This window comes from Choristoneura fumiferana, chromosome Z (assembly GCF_025370935.1).
Source record: "Choristoneura fumiferana chromosome Z, NRCan_CFum_1, whole genome shotgun sequence".
NCBI classification, from domain to species: domain Eukaryota; kingdom Metazoa; phylum Arthropoda; class Insecta; order Lepidoptera; family Tortricidae; genus Choristoneura; species Choristoneura fumiferana.
The window spans coordinates 41,932,849-41,960,840 of record NC_133472.1 but is presented as its reverse complement, the minus strand read 5'-3'; the positions used below and the strand labels follow the sequence as shown (position 1 = coordinate 41,960,840).

General features: G+C 41.0%; 2 protein-coding genes across 2 annotated transcripts in view; both read left to right on the top strand.

The window, feature by feature from the left end:
• Positions 1-709: 709 nt before the first annotated feature.
• The window catches only part of LOC141437171 (inositol polyphosphate-4-phosphatase type I A), a 94,621-nt gene continuing 67,338 nt past the window's right edge, over positions 710-27,992 (top strand). Inside the window, exons 1-4 of the mRNA XM_074100435.1 lie at positions 710-1,281; positions 10,362-10,517; positions 12,066-12,257; positions 13,224-13,375. Coding sequence (XP_073956536.1) covers positions 1,164-1,281; positions 10,362-10,517; positions 12,066-12,257; positions 13,224-13,375 — 618 coding nt within the window. The 5' untranslated portion in view covers positions 710-1,163. The remainder of the gene's footprint in view (positions 1,282-10,361; positions 10,518-12,065; positions 12,258-13,223; positions 13,376-27,992) is intronic.
• On the top strand, positions 16,374-17,763 carry LOC141440401 (uncharacterized). The gene is made up of 2 exons (XM_074104914.1): positions 16,374-17,504; positions 17,716-17,763. Exons 1-2 carry the CDS (start codon positions 16,374-16,376, stop codon positions 17,761-17,763), a joined length of 1,179 nt encoding a protein of 392 aa, XP_073961015.1.

Genomic DNA, 27,992 nt, shown 5'->3' with positions numbered 1-27,992 from the left:
TGGAGAGTATAGAACCACCAGAACCAAGCGAAAAATACAAAAATATCATTTCTTAGCAAGAGATTTATTTGAAAAAAACATTACTGCCTACCAGGGTGTACAAGCTAAGAGCTAGATCAAAATCTTTTTTTTAATGATTTAATCAAACAATAAAAAAAAAACAAATATCATAATCAGTGGCTTGGCTGCTTCTTGGCTGGCTAACTCAAAACTCGAAGTTTTGTATCGTACCGTCTCTCTCGCTCTCCTATTAAATAGTGTAAGTGTCAGAGGGACCGCACGACACGAACTTCGAGTTTAGAGTTTCGGAGTAGCCCTGCCGGGGCGGATATGCGTTTAGAAAGTATTTAGAACGCAGCGAACAAGGCGACTTATTGCATAAAACCACAGAATATATAATAGTATTGATAAAACATAAAATAACCGAGAGGTATTGAAAAAAAAATCTCTGAGGTCGGCCGCACACTTTCTTTAGTTCTATGAATTCATAATTTGAGTTGTGGGAACAGAAACGTTCTATCGAAAAATATTTTAATAGTAAGATCAGTAAAATATAATTTTGTGATTTTTTTAGTTATTGGTATTGTTAGGTTTATAAATTCAATTAAAAAAAAAACAGCTTTTTTATCGAGGCTGTTTGAGTTATTGTGGGCTCCTTTCGGATCGGGATCGAAGAAAAAAAGTTACAAAACTAAACGTCAGATCAGAAACAGAACAGAAAATTTTCATCCGGAAAATATTTCAATATTTTGGTGTCTTTTTTTACCGCAATTCTCAGCCGCAATCTGTAATGCGTCTTTTCGTGTGTTATCCAATTTTGGCATTAAATTATGCAGGACTCTGTGTCACAAACAAAATATTTCAAAGATAATTTCAAACAATAACATGCACTGCGAAAACATTTTGATGCCAGAACTACAGTGTTAAGTCGATTAAAACAATATTAACTAGTGCTGATTGTCAAATTCTTCTTCAACTCACTCAGTTTCGTTTATAATAACTATCATAATAAATTTTTAATAGTGTTAATACGTAAAATTTTATAAAATGCACTTGGGCGTTGACGGCTCCCCTTGGGTTTCGTAAACTCTTTACTCATTGTAACATAATATAAGTATGCGATAGGGTTATGCTATGAACTCTCGGGTGGTTCCTGAAGCATCATGAGGTACAATAAGCAAGAGCTGGTGGCCCTGGCCTCTCAAACCTCGCAGTTCTTCGATAGAGAAGGCGTGCTGATGTTTAGAGAGCGGCAGGAGGGATTGTTCCGCCGTTCTGAAGGTAAGTCCAATGATATTAAATATTAAAACAAGTATACTTCATTTTTTTTTTAACTTGAGAAAAAGGGTAAACAATATTGATTAGTCTTTTTATTAAAAAAACGTTAAAAAAAACAGTTACTATTACTTATGATACCAAAAGCATCTAAATGATCTTATTCTCCTTTCTAATTACATATTTGCTATGAGTTATTTTTCAAGTGTTTTTTCAATGAAAAAGCATGTCAAGATCACTTACTTTTTTTCTAATGCTAAATAAAAATACCGGCCAAGAGGTTGTCGGACACGCCCGAAATAGGGTTCCGTAGCCATTACGAAAAAATTAAGTAAAATTTTCAAAGGATTTCGTATTTTGTATGGAATATTCCAAATTTAGGTATATTTTATACATTAGGCTGCTATTTACTCTTAAACTACTAATAATTCTATTCTGTTCTACTAATAAGTAAACATAACGGTTATAGTTTTCCTTGTAAGTTTGATATACTTACTACCATCCTGAATTTTTTCAAATTTTTCCACCCACCAGTTTAGATTTTAGAGGGGGACTGATTTTAATGAAAATAAGCATTTTAAAGTTGAATATTTTGCAAACAAATCACTGAATCCAAAAATTGTTTTAGCAACCCCCTAATGGTTTTAAATCACCTATCCAACGATTCCTCACACTACAAGGTTGGATGAGAAAAAAAAATCACCCCCCCTTTACGTCTATGGGAGGTAAAGTTAAATTTTTTTTTTTTAATATTATATTATAGCATTTTGTCAGCATAGTTTACATATATATTCATGCAAAATTACAGCATTCTAGCATTGATAGTCCTTGAGAAAAGCCGCGGATGGATAGACAGACAGACATGGCGAAACTATAAGGCTTCCGTTTTTGCCATTTTGGCTACGGAACCCTAAAAAAAACGAAGTATAGAGATGTCATTAATGCACCAAAAATGAACAATAAAGGTCGACCTAGTATATTGTAACATACCATGAGCACAATAGGAACGTGTGTCAGGCAAAAATATATTCTTTGTTTTGAAAAGTATGAGACATCCACTAGCATGGGGTCTCCATACGTCCCGGTACGCCGGGACATGTCCCGTTTTGAAGCATGGTGTCCCGGCCGATAAGCAAATTGTCCCGGTTTAAGAATCATAGTTATTTAGTAGGGGGCTGGACTTGGTAAATAATAATATACCTATAATAAACACGGCTAACTAGCTAGGCTACAACATAGCTGATAACGTGCATTTTCCGCTTTGTAGCGAAAAGCGCCTACAAACAGAGAACCTGAATGGCGGATTGCTACCATTAAATGAGTGTGTCAAAAGTTGTCCTTTTTTTCTACCTTACTACTTTTTCGTAAAATGACCCCGTCTGAGTCCCCACCCTTATGGCAACCCTACACTAGCATCTTTCCTAACCAACCATCGACATTCCGTTCCTGACATGTTCCTATTACGGGGTAGAGACCTTAAAAAAGGCACCAAGTTGGAGCTATCTGTGACATCAAATAAAATGTACTAACTTTACTAACATTTTGCCAAATTTAATCTAAATCCGTCCAGCCGTTTCAGCGTGAAGAAGTAACAAACATAACACAAAACGCGTCTGTTAGCCAAGGGACTTTGTTCTGCAAGGCGCAGGCATAAGCTGAGTCGCTTTCCCTTTTGATAGTTTGATTGTACTTATTATTTGTTATGTACCTACCTATGTAGATTTTGTAAGCATACTATTAAATAAATATATTTTATTATTTATTATTTATTTTTATACTCACTCACTCACAAACTCACTCACTCACTCACTCACAAACTTTCACATTTATAATATTAGTAGGATTAACATTATTAGTATTTTTATTGAAAAAAGCTTTTGGAAAAATAGTATTACTTATGAAAACAAAAAAAAAATTACCATTATGACATATTTGCTGTGATTTATTTTTCTAAAGTTTTTATCAGTAAAAATAATGTGCGGCTATTTTTATAAAAAAAGCCACATGAAAATCTTTTTTGTAATGCTAATATAATTCAAGTATATACAATTAAAACCTTTACAGCCTTATTAATAAAAACATCTAATTCGAATTTAATCCGACCTTACACTTGGACTAGTTACTCGTTGACTAAATAAGTATTAAGTCAGTTTTAAAATTCGTATTAATAAACATGGACTAGCGAGGTATTAGTTAAACATTTATTAAACCTAGACTATGACGTAAAAATGGCAACCCAGCGTGAGAAAAAAATAAAAGAATGAGTCATTGAATGAACCATAGAAAAAAAACAAGAAATGTCTTTAATCTGTGGTATGAACCCACATCCGAAGAAGAAAGTAACCAAATATAACATGCGGCCGAGCATGGCGCTGTTTTGTAGTGTATCTCGCTCACTCTTGTTATAGTCACAATGGTGTAAGTGTAGTGGTAATTAGTTCTGACGCTGGCCACCAGAACATGTATATTTGCATTGTCAGCATAGATTGTCAGCCTTTTGAAAACAGCAGGGCTACTACGGAACTCGAAACTCGAAGTTCGTGTCGTGCGGTCCCTCTGACACTTATACTATTTAATACGAGAGCGAGAGGGACGGTATGATACGAACTTCGATTTTCGAGTTTCGTAGTAGCCCTACAGTCACTTCAACATCATTGTTTGTTATTACGGGAATAATACTGAATGAAACTGAAACTGTTGAATAAAGATCGCATGTTAAGTAAATACACGTTAAAAATAATTTAGTAAAAACGAAGATATCACGGCCCCAGACTTATGGCAGTTAACTTTGATATGAGGCGGTATGTGACCACTTCTCGCATCACCTGCTAACTCATTTTTCACCATATCAACTCTATGAAATTGGCAGTAACACGACTAAATCGGTATTTAGTTTTAAATTCGTGTTCTGAAAGCTAGAAAGGATTTTTGCGAACTTTGTATAATTTTACATGCCTAACCACCTCCTGTTCTAATCTAATTCCTCGAGTTCTTCAAGCTCTTGCACGAAATGCAAATCTTCGGCATAATAATCCATGCTATACTATGCTATATGCATGCAAAAATAGTAGTTAGGTAAATAAATTTACTACAACGAATTTAAATAAATAAATATCAAAATATCATGGGACACTTGACACCAATTGACCTAGTCCCAAACTAAGCAAAGCTTGTACTATGGACACTAGGCAACGGATAAACATACTTATATAGATAAATACATACTTAAATATATATTAAACATCCAAGACCCGAGAACAAACATTCGTATTATTCATACAAATATCTGCCCCGGCCGGGATTCGAACCCGGGACCTTAAGCTTCGTAGTCAGGTTCTCTAACCACTCGGCCATCCGGTCGTCATTTCAAATAAATCCACAGGCAAACCACAACCATCAATCGTCAAACAGAAAAGTTAGGTTACTCCAATATTACTCCATCGTTAAACTAGGCATCACCAAGGATTAAGTTTTAGTCCAAGACTAAGCCTGGATTAGCTTACTCTTTCCTTACTTCTTGTTTATTAATACTGACTTTTACTAATCTCAAGTTCAACCTCGAATTAAAGTTAAACCTACTCTACTCCACGTTTATTAATAAGGCTGTATATGTACAAGTGCAGGGGTCGGCAACCTTTTGGCAGACAAAATAGATAAAGGTGAGCCACACTCGTAAGATAATTTTGTACCTAATATCCACCTAGTTATCCATTGTAAGTAGGTTAGGTACTAGTGATATTACAAAACAGTAGCGGGCCGCAAGGAGATAGGTCTCTGGCCGCATGCAGCCCGCGGCCCCTGCATTGCCAACAGCTGGTTTATAGTTATGCACGAGTTATAAGTATAACGATATATCAGATGTAGGACCAAGAAAAAGGCTCAACACAATCTTATACATACTAAAATAACACTGTTTAAGAGAAGTTTCCCTGCCGGCCGCGCGGCCGCGTTAGGTATTCGTTTGGAATATTGCTGTCTTTATCGCTCGTGACATAAGCGCTCGCAGCCGTCCCCCGCATGCCTTCCGCAACGACGTCCGTAATTTATATCGAGATAGCTGTAGGCTTTTCAAGATTCGGGCGGTTGAATTTTGGGTTTCGTTGTCCTCATATTATACGAAAAGTTTAGCACAGAAATCAATGATATTTTACAATCAAGATATTCATTATATTTTCTATGCCTGTGGTTTTTTCGATTTTTGTAAAAATGCTTTATTAGTCTGTAATTCTCGTGCAAAGTTGACATCTTTTTTTTGTCGACTTTTGAGCTCCTTTAATTCTGATATTACACATTTATATGAAAATCTGAAAAACCACAGGCATAGATATTATAGATAATTACGTCTAGTCCATACTTACAAAATTTCATCTATTTCTGTTGCCTAGTTTTCAAATGAGACCGGGACTACGTTTGTATGGAGAATGGAACGAAGAGACTTCTCTTAAGTATAATTTATTATGTTCTAAGTTTAAAAAATAGTATAAAATATCCTACAGAAACCATACTTTTTTCGGGAAAATAGTAGCTTCATGTGTTGTTAGGGTTACAATACCGTTTTTACAATGTTAGTGGAATTTGTTAGTACCTACATTATACTCTACATTAGGTGACAGTACCTGGGCGACCGAGCTTTGCTTGGGCTAAAACTCGTTAATAAGCGTTATCTCAGAGATAAGACCACGCTAGATCGGTTTATCATCCCCGAAAACCCCTTCATCATACCAAATTTTATCGAAATCGTTGCAGCCGTTTCCGAGATCCCCGAAATATATATACTAGCTTTTGCCCGCGGCTTTGCCCACGTGAAATCCGGTTATCGCGCGCTGTTCCCTCGGGTACTCTGCATTATTCCAGAATGAAAAGTAGCCTATGTCACTCTCTGGCCCATAAACCATGTCTATGCCAAAAATAACGTCGATGTGTCGCTCCGTTTCGACGTGTAAGATGGACAAACATACAAACACGCTTTCGCATTTATAATATTAGTGTATATTTATACAAGAGTTGCTCGTTTACAGATAGGCGCTGCTTTGCCCTATTTATGTGCTAAATGATAAATGTCAAGGGGACCTTTTGTTATAGGAACGACCTTTACTTTGAGTAAGTACTTATTAACAATCTTTTTGATACTGCGGCTCTCTACGACATTAGTTCCAAACTTACTCTAGTGTAATTACCAGGGGTCGGACAAAAAGTGCGGATGACGTAAAAATGACGTAATCTTGCACACAAGATGATGTTTTTATTTAAACTTCCGTGTGACATGTAGTAACAAAGTAGCATTAATGAAGTAACAAAATAATCGTAAATAAATCAATGGAATTCAGTGAATAAAATAAATTTCATATCGTTTAATAAAGTGGTTGATGAATGATAAGTGATAATACACAATATCCATAGGACTAAAACTACTATTAAATTAAAATAACTAAAACTAAAACTTTAATTAAAAAAGAGAGGTGGGCCTCTTGGCATGGTGCCCATCACGCAGGCAGCATTCCCGCGTTGAACTGCGATTGAGATTCTTTGCGCGAGAAAGCTGCCGGCGCGAGGGTTGCCTGTTGCCTCCCTTAACCTATTGCTGAGCTCCCTGTGTAGCTCCAGCGCACCCTTACCCCTAGGACCTAGAGTCTCGACGCCGAAAGCAAAGAAATGATATTGGGCGCCGAGACAGCTATATTTTGTGACCTTGAGGCGTTCCCGGGCGTCTGCCGCCGCCCCCGCACATTTGGTAGTTGCTGGTAGGTAGGACGCCGCCAGGGTATCTGTACAGGTAGCGTGCCACACCAGCGCACGGCCAGTCTTCTAGGGTAAGTGATAATTGTTTATGAAAATCAAAAATACTATTTGAAATCATCCTATAAGTGGTTTGACGTTATCGGCACTTTTTGTCCGACCCCTGAGTAATTACCCTACAATGGGGTAAAACTCTATTGAGAATGATCGCGAGAGTATAGGTAGAGACATTCACGATAACGCGTACCGTGGTTCTTATTACAATGTCACTAATGCCTGATTTTGTCAAAATCACGCGTCTTCGGTATATAAATAATCAAAGCGCGAGAGGAGATCGCGTCTCGGCAAACATAGTGTAGGACGCCCTCCGGCCAGGTGGAGTGACGATCGAAAGGCAGTTAGCAGAAGCTGGATGCGTCAGGCTGAGGCGTGATAAAGATGTTGAGTGTGAGGGTTCCCTTTCGTAATTTTGGTCAAGAAGCACTAATAGTACATTGTGTCTTAAGGGCGGTAAATAAGGAATTTCGAACGAGAGTCTATTAGAAGCCCGAAGTCGAAGTTATCAAAAATTGCCGATACCGCTGATTGCGCTCTTGGCAATCCGCAGCATGTGCATGGCGTGCGTGTGCAGCGCGCGCACGGAGCAGCAGCACACCATGCAATAACAAACTCATTTACCGACCTTGGTACATGAAAATTAGTACGGGCAATGACTCATTTACCGACCACGGGTTTCATGACAAGCACATTAAGGTCGAGGGTTTTATTTCGGGGGTTGCAACCAAGGTAGCCTGCATGTTACGACACTGTTTACGAGCAAGTGTGATGAAAAAAGTTATTAAACACGTTCGGCCCCAGTGACACAACGTCTGTGACTTTTAAAAGCTTTAATTTAACTTGCAATGTATGTATGTAATTTGTTCGGGTGGAATCTTTGAACTCAATTTTGAAATAGATATCTTCAACCGATTGAGCTAAAATTTTGTATACACGGTTAGTTTGGATGACAATGCACGATAAGATACGTGTCTACGTGACGTCATTCTAAATCCAATATGGCGGACCATCCAAGATGGCGGAATAGTTATTTTTGATGCACTTCTACAATATGGGTATCAAATGAAAGGGCTCGTTGAGAGCAACTCGAAAAATAATGTGACGTCATTCTAAATCCAATATGGCGGACCATCCAAGATGGCGGAATAGTTATTTTTAATGCACTTCTACAATATGGGTATCAAATGAAAGGGCTCGTTGAGAGCAACTCGAAAAATAATGTGACGTCATTCTAAATCCAATATGGCGGACCATCCAAGATGGCGGAATAGTTATTTTTAATGCACTTCTACAATATGGGTATCAAATGAAAGGGCTTGTTGAGAGCAACAACTCTTTTATTTCAACGCTCTAAAAAGAAGAAAATAAAATTTTCCTTTTAAATTTTAAATATGAATTTACAACCTCATTATACACAACTTATATGGTCATAAAAGCTTGTCGCGATGATTAATATTTAATTAATTGTTTTTTTTTTAAATTTAAACTTAGCAGATTTTACATAAATCAATAAGTACGTACTAGTTTATTTACACAACAAAATCGCGCGACAAGCTTTTATGACCATATAAGTTGTGTATTATTGAAATTACAATTGAAAATGTTAAATTACAAAAATAAATATTTATAGGGGAGCACTCCATACACGTAACAGAAATTGTTTTTTTTTTTAACTCGCATCATCGTGTGGCTCATAGTTCGACAGCTCTTTTGAAAAGATGGTAAGGTTTCTCAAAAACTTTTTTGATTAAGTGAAGATTTCCGGAAATAATCGCTCCCAAAGTAGCAAAAATTGTGTCCCCTCTAATCTTGTAAACCGTTTGTCCAAAAAATATGAAAAAAATATGGAAAGGTAACGCTTAATAAATACTTTCAACGAAAATTGGTTTCAACATGATATACCGTTTTTGAGTTATTGCCGAAAAACTGCGCTTCTCAACAAAAGGACGTAAGTGCCGTGAAGATACGCTCTTTTTCTGCTAATAAATTTTAAGACTATAAGTGTTTTAATTGTGTTATAACTCACATAATATTACTTGTTTTTTTTTCGTAATGGCTACGGAACCCTATTTTGGGCGTGTCCGGCACGCTCTTGGCCGGTTTTTTTCCTTTTGAGTTAAGTACGGAACCCTAAAAAAACGTATTCCTCGCAACATATCCTCACTAATCTCTGGTGGGAACGCAGCCTAATATAAAAATGCTACGACAATGAAATCATGATATTGTTACACGTATCGTATTTTGCTGCGCACGCAATGTCGGTTCCGTGCGGATTAGGCAATCTACACCACGCCGCGGTTGGATTCACACATTTCTCTAGACTCTAGAGGACTCAGAGACAGGTATGAGCGGTGAAATAATTGGACCCCGAAGGAACAGCGTGCGTTAACCGAATACCACGCGGGCGAAGCCGCGGGAAAAAGCTAGTATACGTTATGTCAATCCAATTTATGGAAAGTGTAATCAAACCGATTCCATCAAAATTCTTGTATAAACGCCCACTGGATCGAATCAATAACACATGAATCTATAATTCGTGTCTTTTAACTAGACGTCCAATCACTTTTTTCACCGAAATTCACTTGTTGTTGTTTCTTAGAAAAATATGGCGCTGTCCATTGGAGGACAATTTTGCCAGTGTCTAGTAGTGTTTGCCGTTGTTCGGTAAAAAAATTCTAGAAAACGAAATATGAGACGTAATGGTGGATGAAAGATGACCAAAATTCACTTGATTTCAATGTTTATGTATGTATGTAAACTCTTTATTGTACAAAAGAAAATTAACAAAATACAACTACTACGTTATTACTTGAATGAAACTCGTGTATAATCTATAGTAGCATAGACTAGCGTAGGGATGGTGGAAAATTTGACATTTTCAAAATCTATTAATACTCGATTGAATAAGCGATTTTTTTTAACTATAGGCTTGCTTTTGGCGCGAGGAGGATTTGGAAGCGAGGATGATGCCTACGATGGAGCACGCTTGCCTAGTAAAACCTAGTAATTTACCTTAAAATTAAAAAATAGTTACTGCTTTTATAATTGAATAAACAGTCTTTGGAATTATTTTAAATCAAGTCTTGTAAATAATAAAATAGACAAAAAACACTTTGATTTATTCAATTAATAAATTAATCGATTTACTGAACAAATTAATTATTTTGCAATAGGTTCTAGCTTTTCACATCATTAAATGTCTGTGGTCGGGTTAATGGCGTCTTTGTTTAGGTACCCTTTCTATAAATTGGATTATAATGAACCATAGTATTATATGGTTGCTGTCTTTCCAGGCTGTTCTCTCCGCTGGTTCCGGCTCCGCGGGAACCTGCTCTTCTACCTCAAAGGGCCGGAGCCGTGGTTCGAGCCGATGGGGGTTATAATGCTGGGCCACCATCAGGTCAAACTGCAGCCACAGGACGAGGCCGGCCATTGGCCTTTTCAGATCGGTGAGTAGGGAGAACGTCTCAGACGTACTTGTACCCTTAGTGTAAGTTTTCGGTTACAAAATACGTCTCGATCGCGTTCGCGTTAAAATCTCAATTTGTACGGAAACACGAACAGCGCCTCTAGCGGAACGTTTGCGATGTTTGTGTTTCCATATAAATTGAGATTTTAACGCGAACGCGATCGAGACGTATTTTGTAACCGAAAACTTACACCAAGGGCACTGATGTGCCAAAGGAAACTCTCCAAAATTGCGGAATTTTTCATAGTGGAAAATTTCGGAAACTTCTCACAATTTTGTATGGGGATTGAAGTTTTCCGTTTCTTAAAGTTCTTGTGGTAATTTCCAGAAAATTCCGAGAGCTTTTCCAACTTTTTGGAAACTTTCCGCAGCTTGCACATCTTTACTCAGACGTATCGGTTAGCCCTGTGGTGGAACCTGGTTACGAAGCTTGAGGTCCAAGGTCGATCCCCGGTCGGCGCAGATATTTGTATGAAACAAATAACACCTGTTTGTTCTTGAGTCTTGCGTGTTTTATGTGTATTAAAGTATGTTTATCTGTTGCGTAGTACAATCACCTGCATTAATATCGGCCACAGCGGAGCGTGCAAAAATATCTAACACGTCCTACCGACCGTAGAAATAGAGTCGTATCAGATATTTATGCGCGCTTGTTGTGTCCAATATTGGTGCTGGTGACTGTACCCATAACACAAGCTATGCTTACTTTGGAACTAGGTCAATTGATGTCAGGTGTACCGTGGTATTAAAACATAGGACGTGTACTCGTAGATAGATTTTTAAAATGTCAAATACCTCTTTTAATAACACCTGCGAAGACACCAATGACAAAAAAAAACGCTGCAAAAACGCTGAATATTTCCCCATGTACTTCACTTTTCTTACCTACGCTCGGCGGTCGCTCTAGGGTTGTCAACTATGGCTTATGCACAAAAAACTATTGTGGTAGTGGCACTCGTATCTAGTTGTTTGATTTATTGTTGCGAATGAAACGGGAAGAATGCAAATATTAATTAATAATAACTAAAATATTTTAATGTTTATGTAATTGTTATATTACAAATTTGTCACAGAAAATATTTTGCAACGATTCGACATTGGCGAAATGCACGATTATTATATTTTAAAGTGTAATAAATTCGCATTCTCCATTATTGCACAAAAAAGTTCACAGACGCGTGTCTCAAGCGGATGGCACTCGCGCTCGCACTGGCCCCAACCGGTCCGAGATATCGTGTGTCCGTGAGCAGTGTCTATGTGTGCGTTGCTCGAGCGCACTTTGTATGTAGATTGATTTCTGTACCTACCTGTTTGGTGGCTCCGTGCAAACCGCGTCTAGCGTAGACCCTCAGAACGACCAGGCCTTATACAACGTAGTGCAAAATTCGAACTTCGCATCTTGCCGTCCCGCTGGCACTTTATTATTTAATATGAGAGCGAGAGGGACGGTACTATACGAACTTCGAATTTCGTAGTAGCCCGCCCAGGGCCTAAAGTCTCGTTGCCTTAGTGTAAACTTTATCCTCAGTGTGGGACAACGGGGTCACATACAGAATGGCGACGTACCACGAATCAGAGCGCACTCTATGGCTCAAGGCGATTCAAATGGCACCCTACGACAACATCAAGTCCCAAATGGCCGTGCTGAGAGAGCGACTCAACAAGATACGACCCCATCTCGACATTGCCACGTACAGGCTGCAGCGGGGCATCGTAACTGGTGAGACTGATATGATTTGTTAGCCTTTTTAATGCTAAATCTATACGAGTACTTCGTTTTATTAGCATTAGAAAGAAGGTAAGCGATCTTGACGTGTCTTTTTATTGAAAAACACTTTTGTAAAATAAGTTACATTAAATATTTTAACAATTAGCAAGGGCATTATGATCATTTACATGCTTTTGGTATTATAAGTAATAGTTACTGTGTTTTTTTAAAACGTTTTTCAATAAAGACTCTTCAAGATTGTTTTCCCTTTTTCTAATGCTAAAAAAACGAAGTATAGTTACGCCTCAGGTTGTCAAGAGTTGTCCTGCCTACAACGTCATCATCGTGCAGTGGAGGCAACTGAATCACGTATCAGAGTGGAACCTTTTCTTAATAAATATCGCTATGATTTTGTTGGTAAATGTATGGAATGTCAAATGTTTGGATTTTTTTAAATTGTCTTACTTAGCCAATTTGAAAACATGCAGTGTTTCGAACAGATGCAGATTATATGTTTTTTTGGATGGTCCTGCAGCCCCTGCCTCCCTTTTATGCTATTTAATACTAATTATTACTATTTAATACGAGAGCGAGAGGGACGGGACGGTACGAACTTCGATTTTCGAATTTCGGAGTTGACCCTCCGATTCTGAAGAATGAGGAATGGCAGTTCTTTTTTATAACCTATCGTTTAATAGACTTTTTTTGTGGTCGAGGTGACATTTGCGGCGGTTATGGCAGAATAGCTACTAAGCCTTTGTATTGTGATTAAAGAAAAAAGTTGACAAGTGACAGCTGACAGCTCCTTTTTTTTCTGTAAGCATGAAGGCTCAATAGCTTGTCTGCCATTAACCTTCTGAAATATTCCGGATGAATTGGAATGGAAGCCAATATAGTCTTTCGAACTTCCACTTCCTTTTTATACTTTATTTTACAACAAAACTTCCGTAATTTACAAAGCTATGTTTGTCTGTACAGACATGAACGAGGTGCCACTATGCGAGCTGGCTCTCTCATGCGACAATCTCCTATGCGACGCGCACGGCCGAGCGCCCTCCCCGCTAGTCGTCATATACGTGCGGTACCCTAAGGGACTATGCGTGCGCTACGGCACCACCGAAGTGATAGAGGTAAGTTGTGGATGGCTAGTTTAAAGAGCACGTCGTCCCGTATTCTCCCCGTTAGTCGTCATATGCGTGCTCTACAGCACCACCGAAGTGATGAAGGTAATTTGTATGTTGTAGTAATGATAGCTAGTGGCACATATCAGTCAGTTTTGAAGAGCACGTCGTACCGTGTTCTCCCCGCTAGTCGTCATATACGTGGGGTACCCTAAGGGACTATATGTGCGCTACGGCACCACCGAAGTGATAGAGGTAAGTTGTGGATGGCTAGTTTAAAGAGCACGTCGTCCCGTATTCTCCCCGTTAGTCGTCATATGCGTGCTCTACAGCACCACCGAAGTGATGAAGGTAATTTGTATGTTGTAGTAATGATAGCTAGTGGCACATATCAGTCAGTTTTGAAGAGCACGTCGTACCGTGTTCTCCCCGCTAGTCGTCATATACGTGGGGTACCCTAAGGGACTATATGTGCGCTACGGCACCACCGAAGTCGTAGAGGTAAGTTGTGTGTGTTGTGTAGTTGAGAGCTGGTATTTTCATGCGACAGTTAATTTTGAAGCGCACGTTGTCCCGTATTCTGCCCGCTAGTCGTCATATGCGTGAAATACCCTAAGGGACTATGCGTGCGCTACGGCACCACCGAAGTGATAGAGGTAAGTGTAAGGTGTAGTAATGTGCACACCCTTTAGGTTGCGTTTTCACCAGAGATGTACCAACGAGGTAGCTGAGCTGTGCGAGGATGTGTCGCGAGGATGTAGAACGTTGTGATTGTCTCCACCAGAGGTGTACGAGATACAGAGATGCGTAGCGAGGACGTGTAGCGGGCTCTTTTCAAATAAGCGAGCGGGGTGAGGTGCGGATAGTACTTTGCAATACATCCCTCGCAACACATTGCTCGTACACATTCTTACCTCGTTTTATATTCACCGTGTTATTTTTCATATCCGTTAACTTTAAGGGGACAATCTACAGGTCAAATGAAGTTAATTTCTCTAACACACCAGTGGCCTAACTCTTACAATTTAAACGAAAATAATGAGTTAAGATAACTAATTATTAGCAGTAAAACAGCTTAAAGGTCCTTTTTCAATTTCGCTAAAAAGTTAATTATCAGGTAGTTCATATCAATGAACTGAGGCGAGCTGACGGATATGAAAAAAACAAGCTCCGCTGAGCTGTTTCCAAATCCAATAGAGCTGCGCTGGGCAAGGCTAGGTAAATAAAACGTTTCTATTGGTTCACGATCATGTCAAACACATTAATCGCAACGCACCCTCAAACATCTCTGGTGTAAATAAAATAAATAAATAAATAAATATCACGGGACAATTCACACCAATTGACCTAGTCCTAAAGTAAGCTTAGCAAAGCTTGTGTTATGGGTACTAAGCAACGGATAAATGTAAATTATTTATACTTTTTATATTATTTTTCATACAAATATCTGCCACGACACGGGAATCGAACCCGGGACCTCAAGCTTCGTAGTCAGCACCCTTACTCTAGCTTCCGCACACCGTGTATAGAGCAAAAGCTACAATACTACGTAGTTAGCGCTGCATTCTCCCTACCCGTGGTGACCGATACTCTGTTTACAAACACTGTGATATATCGCGCGACGCGCTTTCCATTGCGGGGCATTTTGTCATGGCAATAACATTGGTCTCACAAACGCGGCAATGTAATTTGACGCGCAGGCTGTTTCCGCATCGTGTGAACCTCAATTACTATGCAACGCGCATATATGCATAACTAGCTTATGCCCGCGACTACGTCTGCGCGGATCTAGGTTATCGCGCGGTGGCGCCCTCTACCGGAATAAAAGGTATCCTATGTTGATCCTTGGGGTTCAAACTACCTATATACCGAATTTCATCAAAATCGGTTCAGTGGTTTCGACGTGAAAGGGTAACAGACAGACAGACAGACAGACAGACAGACAGACAGAGTTACTTTCGCATTTATAATATTAGTAGGGATTAAGGGCCTAAATGCCAAGTTTCATGGTTTTATCTTCGACGGCGACGAACTTCCACCATATTAATTTTCATCCCCTATTTCAACCCCTCAAAACCTTTTATTTGCAATAAAAGATAGCCTATGTTCTTTCCCAAGGTCTATTCTATCTCTGTACCAAATTTCATCCAAATCGGTTCAGCGGTTTAGGCGTGAAAGCGTAACAGACAGACAGACAGACAGACAGACAGAGTTACTTTCGCATTTATAATATTAGTATGGATTTATTCGGTTTCCTAGTAAAATGTGTTTGGAACGAAGCTTTGTTGTGTCACGTTAAATTAATGTTTCCAATTTTGAAACCTATTCGGTTTTCCATCGTAAAATTAGTTGGACATTTTATAGAAAGTCCTAATATAAAACAATATTTAAATTGGAATTATGATTTTTTTGTACTTGATCATATAATAATTTCTATTCGCAAAATTAGCAAGCTATAACATTTAACGGCATAGTCAGAAATTTCTATGACTTGTATTTACGACTATGTGTTTTATTAAACTTTAAATTAAATAACTTAAACCAAATAATAGGAAAGACGTGGTGGCCGAGTGGTTTAACCTATGGCCTCTCAAGCAGAGGTTCGTGGGTTCAAACCCGTCTCGCACAGACTTCTTGAATTTTTCGGAATTCATGTGCGAAATTAGGTTTGAAATTTAACACGAGCCTTACGGTGATGGAAAACATCGTGAGGAAACCTGCACAACCTGCGAAGCAATTCAATGGTGAGTGTGAAGTTCCCAATCCGCAGTGGGCCCGCGTGGGAACTACGGCCCAAGCCCCCTTGTGCAAGATTGCACAACTTTTTAGAGTCTTTTAGGTTTTAATACATCTTTTTATTGTCTATGGATTTTTGATATGTGACTTTGATTATACTTTTGTTCCAACGGAAAACCAGTGCCTATTCTTTTAATCCAAAATATTGGTCCATCTACCGGTAAAAATTATGAATACGCGTTCCAAAAGTGCAAAAGTAAACGTGCCCAACATGGGAGGTGGTGTGACATCCCTGGCAGGGCAACAGGAGTCTTCCTCGTCCGCGCAGCGAAGCGCGGACCCGCCCCTTCGGCATCAGGAGTCTTCCTCGTCCGCGCAGCCAAGCGCGGACCCGCCCTTTCGGCATCAGGAGTCTTCCTCGTCCGTGCAGCGAAGCGCGGACCCGCCCTTTCGGCATCAGGAGTCTTCCTCGTCCGTGCAGCGAAGCGCGGACCCGCCCCTTCGGCATCAGGAGTCTTCCTCGTCCGTGCAGCGAAGCGCGGACCCGCCCCTTCGGCATCAGGAGTCTTCCTCGTCCGTGCAGCGAAGCGCGGACCCGCCCCTACACGCCGCACAGTCGGCACCTTCCCGCACGTCAAGTGGCGCTACCTCACGCTCTACCATAGTGGCGCGGCAGCTGGAGGCTCAAGCCCTGCACGCACGCCGACTAGCGGACATAGAAAATGAACGCGAGCGCCTGGAGGCAGAGCGCCAGGCGGCGGCGGCAGAGCGAGCGGCGGAGCGAGAGCGGCATGTTGCCGAACTTGAGCTGAAAGCTAGTCTCGCTGCCATAGAGGCGGGCGCTAGCCAGCGCGGCGGTAGCCGCGGCACGCGTAGTCGTGCTAGTGAACAGGATTGGGTAAATAATGTGATTCCTAATCCTACCGAACAACATTTACTTAGTGCCAACCCGCCTTTCAGATTCGATGACACCGTGGTCCAGTGCGCGACACAGGGACCGAGAGCACCGCGCGGCCTGGGTGCCGTGGCATGTGATCGCTCTCCCCAACAGTATCGTCCTGAAGACGGAGGAGTGACGCGCTTAGTTAATTCGTTGGAGAAGTTAATAAATAAAGTTAATTCTCCCGTCACGAAGACGGATTTGCCTACTTTCGACGGCAAGTCTTATTTAGATTGGTTAGCTTTAAAACGAGCTTACGAAAATACAGCTCAAGGTTTGTCGGCAAGTGACAATTTAACGAGGCTGTCATGCGCTCTGCGTGGAGCAGCGCGCGAGGCCGTGGCGGGGCTGCTGGCGGCGGCGCGCGCGCCCGCGGCGGTGCTGGCCGCGCTCGACGCGCGCTTCGGCCGCCCCGAGCTCGTCGTCATGCACGAGGTGGCGGCGGTGCGCGCACTGCCTAAGGTGAGCTACGACGGCAAAGATCTCGCTATTTTTGCGAGCCGGGTACGCAACTGCGTAGAAGTTATCCGCCTGCTAAATCAGCCGGATTATTTATGTTCACCCGAGCTATTTCAAGCACTGTGGAGCAAGCTGCCTTTACTGCTGCGTCCACGTTGGTTGGATTATGCCCATTCTTGTGTTGATTGCGTTTCGAAAATAGAAATGTTCGCAGATTTCCTGTCGCGTGAAGTCGATCTGCAGTATAGGTTTGGGGGCGTGATGGATTATACGTCGCCCGGCGCCGATCGGCAGACCTCATACAGAGACAGGGTAAATATTGTTGCTGAAAATAATTCGAATAGCATTCCATCACCAATAAACACGATTGATAATTCCGAAAATATTTGTTCGCTATGTAAACAAACTCATGAATTATCTAATTGCAGTAAATTTGTCAAAATGACAGTAAATGATAGGTGGCAGTTTATCAAAAATAATAAATTATGCCCCAGATGTTTCCGAAAAGGTTTTCACAAATTCAAGCCTTCTTGCACTAAAAAAGTATGTAGCGTAGATGGTTGTGGCATGCGTCATCACGTATTATTGCATGGGTCAAAACTTGAGCGCGCGGTCACCTCGCACGTCGACGTGGAAGACGACGATGACGACGACGAGCCCGCGCCATCGATGTCCAGCGCAGCCGCGCCCGCGGCCCGCAACGCGCCCGCGGCCTGCAGCGCGCCCACGGCGCTCGCACCGGCATCGCCGTCCGACGACTCGGACCACGAAATATTGACGCATGCAACTTCATCGTCACCTAAAGAGTCTTCTGTTCGCCCGCTATTAAAAATAGTTGCCGTGACCGTGTCAGGACCTTCTGGTAGTGTTAACACATACGCATTATTAGATGACGGCTCCACAGGGACCTTTATAGACTCTGACATTTCTGCTAGGATTGGTGCTAAGGGACCTGAAAAACTAATTCATTTAGATTGTGTAGGTGGTCTAGAAAAAGACGTTAACGCACAATACGTCAATTTCAATATAAAGGGTCGCCACTCGACTGAAACACACTGCATCAAAAAGGCGAGATCTTTTAGTGGTTTAGGTGCTGCTCGTCAGTCTGCACATCACGAGAGCGTGCGCAAGTATGCGTACCTCGCTGACATAGCTGGCAATTTTTGTTATGAGGACGTTAAACCAATGGTGATCATAGGTATTGATAACTGGCATTTATCTTTTGCCATAGCTACGCGCAAGGGAACCAACACACAACCCGTTGCTATTCTGACTGCTTTGGGCTGGGTTTTGTTTGGTTTCGGTTGCAGCAAGACTAGACAAGTTGACGTTGTCAACCACACCACACTGAACGAGCCTGAAATAAAAAATGATCGTTTTATTTTAGAAAATCTTATTAGGCCACAAAGTAAACTCAATTCAATAAAATTAACAGAAATTAAGCCCACAGCGCCGAGCACGAGTGCGTTGTGCAGGTTCTCGAGTGCACGGCGCTCGAAACCATCGCATCGCTCTCATCGTTGTTTGCGGTCGCATCTTGCTTCAAGACGCTTGGCGCAAGGGTGTGGACTGGAGCTAAGAGCTCCCTCAAGGAGACTGCGCTGCGTGGAAGTTACGGTACCAAGGCCTAATCTCAATTTAGAGCTTGCCTATTCCACGGCGCTATAACTTGAGTGATCTCAAGGCAGTGAGTTGCGAATTCTATTTGTTCTCAGATGCGAGTGAGTGTGCATTTGCAGCTGTCATCTACTGGCACCTTAGTTACAAGGACGGTGACATTAGGCTCTCTCTCTCATCTGTGGCAAAGTACAGCTTTCGCCACTTAAATCTGTTTAAATTTTCGACTTAGAGTTACAAGGCGCTCTATTTAATAACTGCACGTCTTGCGACGTCTATAGGCGAAGCCCACCGTCTGATGCTTTTGCGATGTGGTTTCTGGTTTAATTCAATTACCGCTCTGGGTTGGCTTCGTAGTGACGCTCGCGCCCTCAAGCCTTTCGTGGGATCCCGAGTGACTTAAACGCTGCGGATGTTGCCACTTACTTTAAACACTCTGCGTTTTCTCCAGAATGTCGCTACAGTTCAGTATCTGCTTTCCTAATTTCTTCAGACTGGCCCGCTGAGCTTTAGATCGATATTAGCAGACTAGGCCGTAAAGAGTATAAACAAAATGCTCTTATTCATCTTATCACTGAAACTGATCTGCCCGCACCAGTCTCCGCAAATCCAAATCATTTCGGCTCCTGGATGAGAATGGTGCGAGCAACGGCAAAGCGCATCAATTCATTTCATTATTGCGTATGCGTAGTCTACAAAGTCGAGACCTTCATTTTAATCTGCCTCGTCTAGAAGGAAGTTTGTGTACCTTCCAACCTGCTTGCACATCCTCTCCTAGTATGCCCAATATCTTCTAATTTTCAATTTGGCCAGAAGAGTATCTGTAGGTGATTTACAACTACCTGAAGCCCACATCTTACGGCAGAGAAGTACAGAAAAGCCTTTGCCACAAAGCAGTTGCCCCTTTTCAAGTTGTCACCCTTCATCAACGAAATTATCACATGCCTCGTCAAATAGTCGTAGCAACATTAAATTTCGACTGAATACATCAAGCTTTAATGGCGAGAACGTGAAAGCAACAGATCTGCAGCGTCAAGAATAATATGTGCTAGAAGAAACGCTACAAGAAAGAGCTCTTTCTGATGAAGTTTTGACAACCTTTGCGACAGAAGCTGAAGTTATGGTAAATTCACGGCCACTAACTCGTATTTTGCTGGAAGATGCCGACGAGGTACTAATGCCAGCGCACCTGATTCTCGGAGCATCATCTGAGCGCCCAGTTCCCGCAGCTCTTAACAAATCTGATCTCGGCAGGAGCAGATGGCGAAGTGCTGACAGGCTAGCCGATCATTTCTGGCAATGCTGGATGAACGTAAATCTATCCTTATTACCACCCAGAACAGAAGGCTGCACTCCACCCGCAATTGCAGAGAGTGACATAGTGATTGGCATAATAATTTTCTGCGATTTTAATGATTCCGATCTGCTCTGTCGTTCGTGGCTCAAAGATCGCTTCACCCGGCTGTACCCTGGACGAGATGGGGTAGTTCGAGTCGCAGAAGTCACCACCGCTGCTGGCGCCTTTCTCAGATCACAGAAGAAGTTAGCCCAGATCCTCGTCCCTTTAAAAAAGGGGAGAATGTGCAAGATTGCACAACTTTTTAGAGTCTTTTAGGTTTTAATACATCTTTTTATTGTCTATGGATTTTTGATATGTGACTTTGATTATACTTTTGTTCCAACGGAAAACCAGTGCCTATTCTTTTAATCCAAAATACCTCATTCCGAGAGGAGGCCTCTGCCCAGCAGTGGGACGTATATAGGGTGCGATGATGATGATGAAAATAATAGGCTATTATTTTTCAAAATATATAATTAGTCCGCCACTTAGATAACAAAAAAAGTATTTTTTTGTTAATTAAACACAAAAAAATATGGATATTATACCTAGTCGGGTAAAGTTCCATGTGACGTCACACCTACGTATTTTTTTTTACTAAGGAGGATTTCACGGGTCACGGGCGTCCACCCCCGAACTTTGACGTGCTTCTCGTCATTTTTGTTTCATTTACTTAAATACATATTAAACATCCAAGACCCGAGAACAAACATTCGTATTATTCATAAAAATATCTGCCCCGGCCGGGAATCGAACCCGGAACCTCAAGCTTCATAGTCAGGTTCTCTAATTACTTGACCATCCGGTCGTCAAATAAGAACTTCGCACCTTTAAAATTAAACTGAAATAATTCGTTTTTTTTTTTCATTTTAAAATTCAATCACATTGTGTGTTTCATTTAAAATTTATTTTGGGAATGTGAATAATATAAAATTGTTTCAGTTTAATTTCAAAGGTGCGACTTGTACTACAGGTTCGATTTATGACCACCTGTTACAAAGTAATATTATTGATACCTCGCGCAGGTTAGTTGTCACCCTTATACCCCCACCCCCCACCCCCTGCATCCTTTGCACAATCACCCAAGCTTTTATCAGTTGATAAGACGCAGCCGGACGCATCGCACGCGTAGAGTGAAAAGTGCACTACTTGGGTAAAATGCGTTTGCAGCCTTACGCGGGCGGTGCGTCCAGCAAGGCGAACACACGATGCAGGTAAGGTTATTATTATTATTAATTTGGATGGGATCGGCGTATTTAGTTGACGGTTAAAAATGGCGGCGGAGTAATGACCTCATCTCCCAGTTGACCCCACGCTCTTTTGCCGCCCTCTCATAAACAAAACTGAGTCGAGACCTTTTTATAGACATACATAACATAGTGTTACAATTTTTCAAGCACGAACTTCTATTTTCAAATTTTGCCAATTTGCTCCGACAACACAAAATAAATGTGTTCGGTTTTTGAAAAAAAAAACCGGTCAAGAGCGTGTCGGACACGCCCAAAATAGGGTTCCGTAGCCATTACGAAAAAATCAAGTGATGTTTTTCTAAGAATTTCGTATTTTATACGGAATCTTCCATAGTTTAGGTATATTTTATACCCTAGGCTGCTATTTACTCTTAAACTACTAATAATTCTCAAGCAAACTTAACCGTTATAGTTTTCCTTGAAAGTTTGATATACTTACTACCATCCTGATTTTTTTAAAATTTTTCCACCCACCGGTTTAGATTTTAGAGGGGGGAGGGGACGCTCGATTTTAATGAATATTTGCACTTTAAAGTTGAATATTTCGCAACCATATCGCTTAGCAAACCCCTAATGGTTTTAAAAGGCCTATCCATATACCCTACACTATAGGGTTGGATGAGAAAAAAAAATCACCCCCACTTTACGTCTATGGGAGGTACGCTAAAAAAAATTTTTTTACCTTTTTATTATACCATTTTGTCGGCATAGTTTACATATATATCCGTGCAAAATTACAGCTTTCTAGCATTGATAGTCCCTGAGCTAAGCCGCGGACGGACGGACAGACAGACATGGCGAAACTATAAGGGTTCCGTTTTTGCCATTTGGGTTCCGGAACCCTAAAAACAAACGACTGCCAATTCTTTTTTGTTTCCTAACCAAAGAGTTTATCATTCTCTTTTACTTAATGAAAACCTCTCGTAATTCTATCGCCGCTCCAACAACCATAAAAAAAACTCGATCGCTGCATTCAGGTGTGATAATTGTACAGACCGAGCCAAGAATTATCAGTTTTATGATTTACGAAATTACTCCAATGAATTTAATGTAGACATTTCATTGAAAAAATTGTACTCCACATAGTACGTTCGGCAAGTTATTCTTACAATTGAAGTACGCGTGGATTTACTTACCAAAAATAAATCCATATTTGCAACTTTGAAGTCTCGGAAAAACTTGAACCCAAGGTGCAAAGGTAAGACGGTGAAAGAGAAAGGTAAGAAAGGTGAGACGTATTTACTGGAATAGGTTTTAGCTTGGACGCGTGAGTACGCGTTCCCGCCCGCGATTCTTTTAGCGTACGAGTATTTAGGAGTACGGCGGCTGACAACGTTTTATTGACAACTTTTTTATTGAATAATTTATAAAATTTGCTGACAGTCCTAAGCCTGTGTAAAGTATGTAGGGAAGTTTTTAGTCGGTATTTAATATAAGTTTAAATTAAAAAAAACATGAAGTGTGAAGACTGAACTATGACGCTGAATTCGGTAGTTCGATGTTCGTAAAACTACTAAAACTAGTACGGTGTATACGCAATCACGGGAGCGCATTTACGGGAATCATTTTGTTTACGCAATAAGTCAATTGAGTGAAGTACTCGTAGATACTCGTGGACCTAGTCTTTTTGTGGACGCGTACTCGCAAGACTCAGTCCGCGTTTTGCCTAGTACGTCTCACCTCTAGTGCAAAGGTCTCCTTTTCCGATAATTTCATCAAATTCGAATCGTTCAAGCCGTAAAGGGAGAGAATATTACGTTTTCGATTTTAGGGTTTCATATTCCACAGACCGTCGTGGTCGATACATGTTTAACCCCCGACACAAAAAGAGGGGTGATATAAATTTGACGCTAATCTCTGTCTGTCTGTGGCATATTAGCTCTTAAACAGATGAACCGATTTCGATGCGGCTCTTATATATGATTGCGTGTTCTTAGCTATGTTACATAGAAACCGGTTCTTCCGTTTTTTAAGATTTTGAACTTTGAAATTGCAATCCCCGACGTTGCAGCTTTATCAACGTTTCTGATTGGTTAGGTTATTTTTACTTTATTTAATAAATCATAGCTTGACAATGCATGTTGTTGAACGGAATTGTCATTATTTAAACTTGATATATCTCGCGCTCGCTTTGAATCTAATTGTTTCGGAAATAAATTTTATTGACGTGGTGTAAAACAATATAGAGAAACAAGAATTTTACTTTCTTACATGTTTTAAGTCCATAATTCCTTTGAACTCGTTGTACATTCTTTGCACATTGGCCGGAGGATATAACAAAAGTTAAAACGTTTTGATTGTTTAAGTCCATAATTCCTTTGAACTCGTTGTGTACATTCTATTGCACACTGGCCGGAGGTTATAACAAAAGTTATAACGTTTTGATATTCAAGATTAGACAGAGAAAGAAATACTAGCATTTGAATATGAGCATCCCTTTCCAGACATGCAGCAACCCGTGCTTCTCCAAGACGATACTGTTCCGAGCGAGCGACGGTCTCACGGGGAGGCGGTCGTCCGTATAGCCGTCTACGACGTCAAGGAGCGCGTTTCCGAGACGGCGGTGCCCATGGGGTTCACGTCGCTCACTCTCACCACCATTACAGGTATGGTGTTTGGGCGCTTTAAAGGTCCTTGCTTTAGTTACTTGTTTTAGATTTTTTTTTTATTTCATATCAGTGCTGAGCCGTGGCGGCGAGCGGTATGACCTATGGCCTCTCAACAGAGGATCGTGTGGTCAAACCCGGCTCGCACCTCTGAGTTTTTTAAATTCATGTGCGGATTTACATTGAGATTTACCACGAGCTTTACGGTGAAGTAAAACATCGTGAGGAAACCTGCACAACAAACCTGCGAAGCAATTCAACGTGTGTGTTGAGATTCCCAATCCGCACTGGGCCCGCGTGGGAACTGCTGCCCAGCCCACTCATCTCAGGCTGGGATGATGATGATATCAGGTGCTTTATAGGCCAATTTGGACTCCGCAGAAAACCAGCGTTGCTGATAATGTGCGGCAACACATGCTGAGTGGAGAGTTGGAGACCCTTTTTGCTATCCTGCCGTGTCACCAACTAACATAGTTTTAGTGCTAGTTCTAGTCTTAGTTTTTAGGTGGTACTTTTGGAGCCAAAATAAACCTTTCTCTCTTTTCTCTCTTTCTTTCAACGCCGGATTGACGGGTTCAAATCTGTACTGACGTTTAATAGTGCGCGGACACATTACAGTAATTTCAAGTGCGTCACCAGCCCCCAAAAAAGGTTGTGGCCATGGCCACCCGAAAATCGGTCAAGTGCGAGCCGGAGCATGAACTCTCCCATGACCCTGACTCGTGCATGAACGACCTTTGAATTGGATTATTACCCCTTTTCCGCTATCAAGACATAGGTCATCCGAGCATCTCGATAGACCGTGAAAGTGTATTGTCACAAGTCCATTAGGGTTGTGGGCATGCCCATCGTGTCCACGACGGTCCTTGACTCATTTTATTAGTTGATATCGATAAAAAGATAGTCGGTTAAAAAAAGTTCGTCACACTAAGATCTATTTTCCTTTGCTCAGTATGAGCGATAATCTGCTCTACCGATTGAGTAGATCATACTGCGTCAACCTGTCAACCTGCTTACATTAATCAGGTGACATACCAACCCTACCACTACACCTTGCACTGACAAACACTGACAATTAAATAGAACATTTTATTTGATTGAAACCCTTACGAAAGTTTTGTATCGATATGAAACTAGATATATGTTAGAGGTGTATACTATGTTGACCTTTGTTATCATGTCAAGTAAGTATAATTTGATGTGCACTTGACTACTTAGTACTTTGTTTCAAAACGTACTAAGAGTCTATGACTTTGTAAAGGAATCAATTTAATAACTGACGAAGTTTTCCTACCCCCACTGTACAACCGTTGTGTAATTTTAAGAACTTGAATTAAAAGAAAACGACTACTTAATAAACTTTTTGAGGAATTAACTTCTTTAACATTTCATGTTAAATTTTAATAATATCATCATCATCACGCTTAGATTCTACTTTAGAATCCCTCGCTACACTCTGGATTCTATTGTAGAATCCTTCGCTACATTCTGGATTCAATGTACGCCCTCGCCGTAAATACATAATTTTGCTCCCTTGTGACACAAATAACTATTCCCTAACAGGAAGCCCAGCGTCTCCGAGTAGCCCTATCAACCAGAGAGAACAAAACAGTAGGCTTCGTAACCATTAACGGATGGAGCTTGGAACCATCATACATTGGCACCAGCCCGAGTCATACACACGACAAAAACAGCATAGAGATACCACAGAAGGTCCTCTGCCATCGGCGTTCTCAATCCCTTCCGCCAAAGACTCGGGTTAAAACTCAAGTTCCCCATCATACGGACGTTGTTGAAGCAGAATTTTGTGAACAGCCATCAGGTCACGTATAGGTTTCATTCGGGATTGGGTGGAGATATCACAGTGCACGAAATCATGGCTGAGGCGAAGTTGTGCTTTCAAATGCCCGCTGAGCTGCTGTGAGTATCTTAAATAATTTTCATTACATTGCTTCAAACTGCGACAATAATAATTGTTTGAAAATTGCTTCGGCATATGAAGCCGTGGTGCCTAGTGGTTTGAACCTATCGCCTTCAAACAGAGGGTCGTGGGTTCGCCACCTCTTGAGTTTTTCGAAATTCATGTGCGGAATTACATTTGAAATTTACCACGAGCTTTGCGGTGAAGAAAACATCGTGAGGAAACCTGCACAAACCTGCGAAGAAATTCAATGGTGCGTGTGAAGTTCCCAATCCGCACTGGGCCCGCGTGGGAACTATGGCCCAAGCCCTCTTGTTCTGAGAGGAGGCCTGTGCCCAGCAGTGGGACGTATATAGGCTGGGATGATGGGATGATATGACCTTATCCCAGAGCTGTGGTCACAAATATAACACAGTTGAACAATCTATCATTTCTGAACGAATGTACAGTCGTCATCGGATATTTCGGTGGGCCAAGTTTGTCGTATATAAACGAAACATGACCGCTAATATGTTCAGAATAGAGTGCATGTTCCGATATTTTTACCCGACTGCGAAGAAGGATGGTTATGTGTTTGACGCGTATGTATGTATGTTGTCTATTTTCTATGTCCTCTCGTAACTACTCAACGGCTGAACCGATTTTGATAAATGATACGTCATTGGATTCGTCTTAATGACGCGAGTGACACTGGGTACATGAAATTCTTAAAAAAACCAAAATGGCGGATTTTTGGCGCCAAATATTAGTTTTGAAAAAACGTTTTTCATTTAAAACCTATCGAGTGGGGTATCAAATGAAAGCTAATAATTAGCCCATTCTAAAAATATATGGGTATAACCGTTTTTGATATACCATTTTCACAGAAAAGTGTGAAAAATAATAAAAAAATTAAAATCAAAAACCCGACTGCCTTAAAAAGTACTAAAAAGAAGAAAACAAGTCTGGTGGGCTAGAACTTTGTTGAGTAGCTAACTTAAAGTTCAACAGACGGGACCCATTTAAATCGTGACGCTCAAAATTCTTACCTAATGGGTCCCGACTGTTTGAACTTTAAGTTAGCTACTCAACAAAGTTCTAGCCAACCAGACTTGTTTTCTTATTTTTAGTATTTTTAAGGCAGTCGAGTTTTTTTGATTCTTAAATTTATTTTTTTATTGACTTCCTCGGCTTTTCAGAACTATCTGATTGCCGACACTACTTGCGTAGAGATAGGGTGGGCTTTACATTAAGTATTTTTCCTTTTTTGGAAAACTACCACCGGGCGGCCAGGCGTCGTCCGACATTAGACATTTCCAAATTGTATAGATTGTAGGTACAACTGTGAGCGTATTTATTACAGTTTGCAAAAAAAAAACATTTTTTAGCGACATCTTCATCCAACGCGAAAGAGCTTTTAGAAGAGCTCCTCTCAGTCGGCGAGATCTGTGGGCACTGGCAGAACAAACAGCTGGAGCTAGTGAGCGCTCATGTTACGCTGTTGAAGCACTATTGCACTGCCGCGTTGCCTGCTCGCTCCGGAGGCGCACTTCAAGCCGAGCTGCAGAAAGGTCAGTGGACTCTTCTGAGGCGCGGTTATCAGACTAGGTTTTCTTTCTTAATTTCTCACGCACAGGCTTTTGCAGGTGGTAGGACCTTGTGCAAGGTCCGGCCGGATTGCTACCACAATCTTTTTTTTTTTTTAAACTACTATTTTCCGAATTGGGATCGAGGATGGGCATAGGAGCAGAGGCAGACCCAAGAGGAGATGGCGGGACA

Coding starts and splice junctions, on each gene's coding strand:
- LOC141440401 (XM_074104914.1), top strand. CDS start 16,374: ATGGGAGGTGGTGTGACATCCCTGGCAGGGCAACAGGAGTCTTCCTCG. Junction 17,505..17,715: donor CGGTGCGCGCACTGCCTAAG/GTGAGCTACGAC, acceptor AAATGTTCGCAG/ATTTCCTGTCGCGTGAAGTC.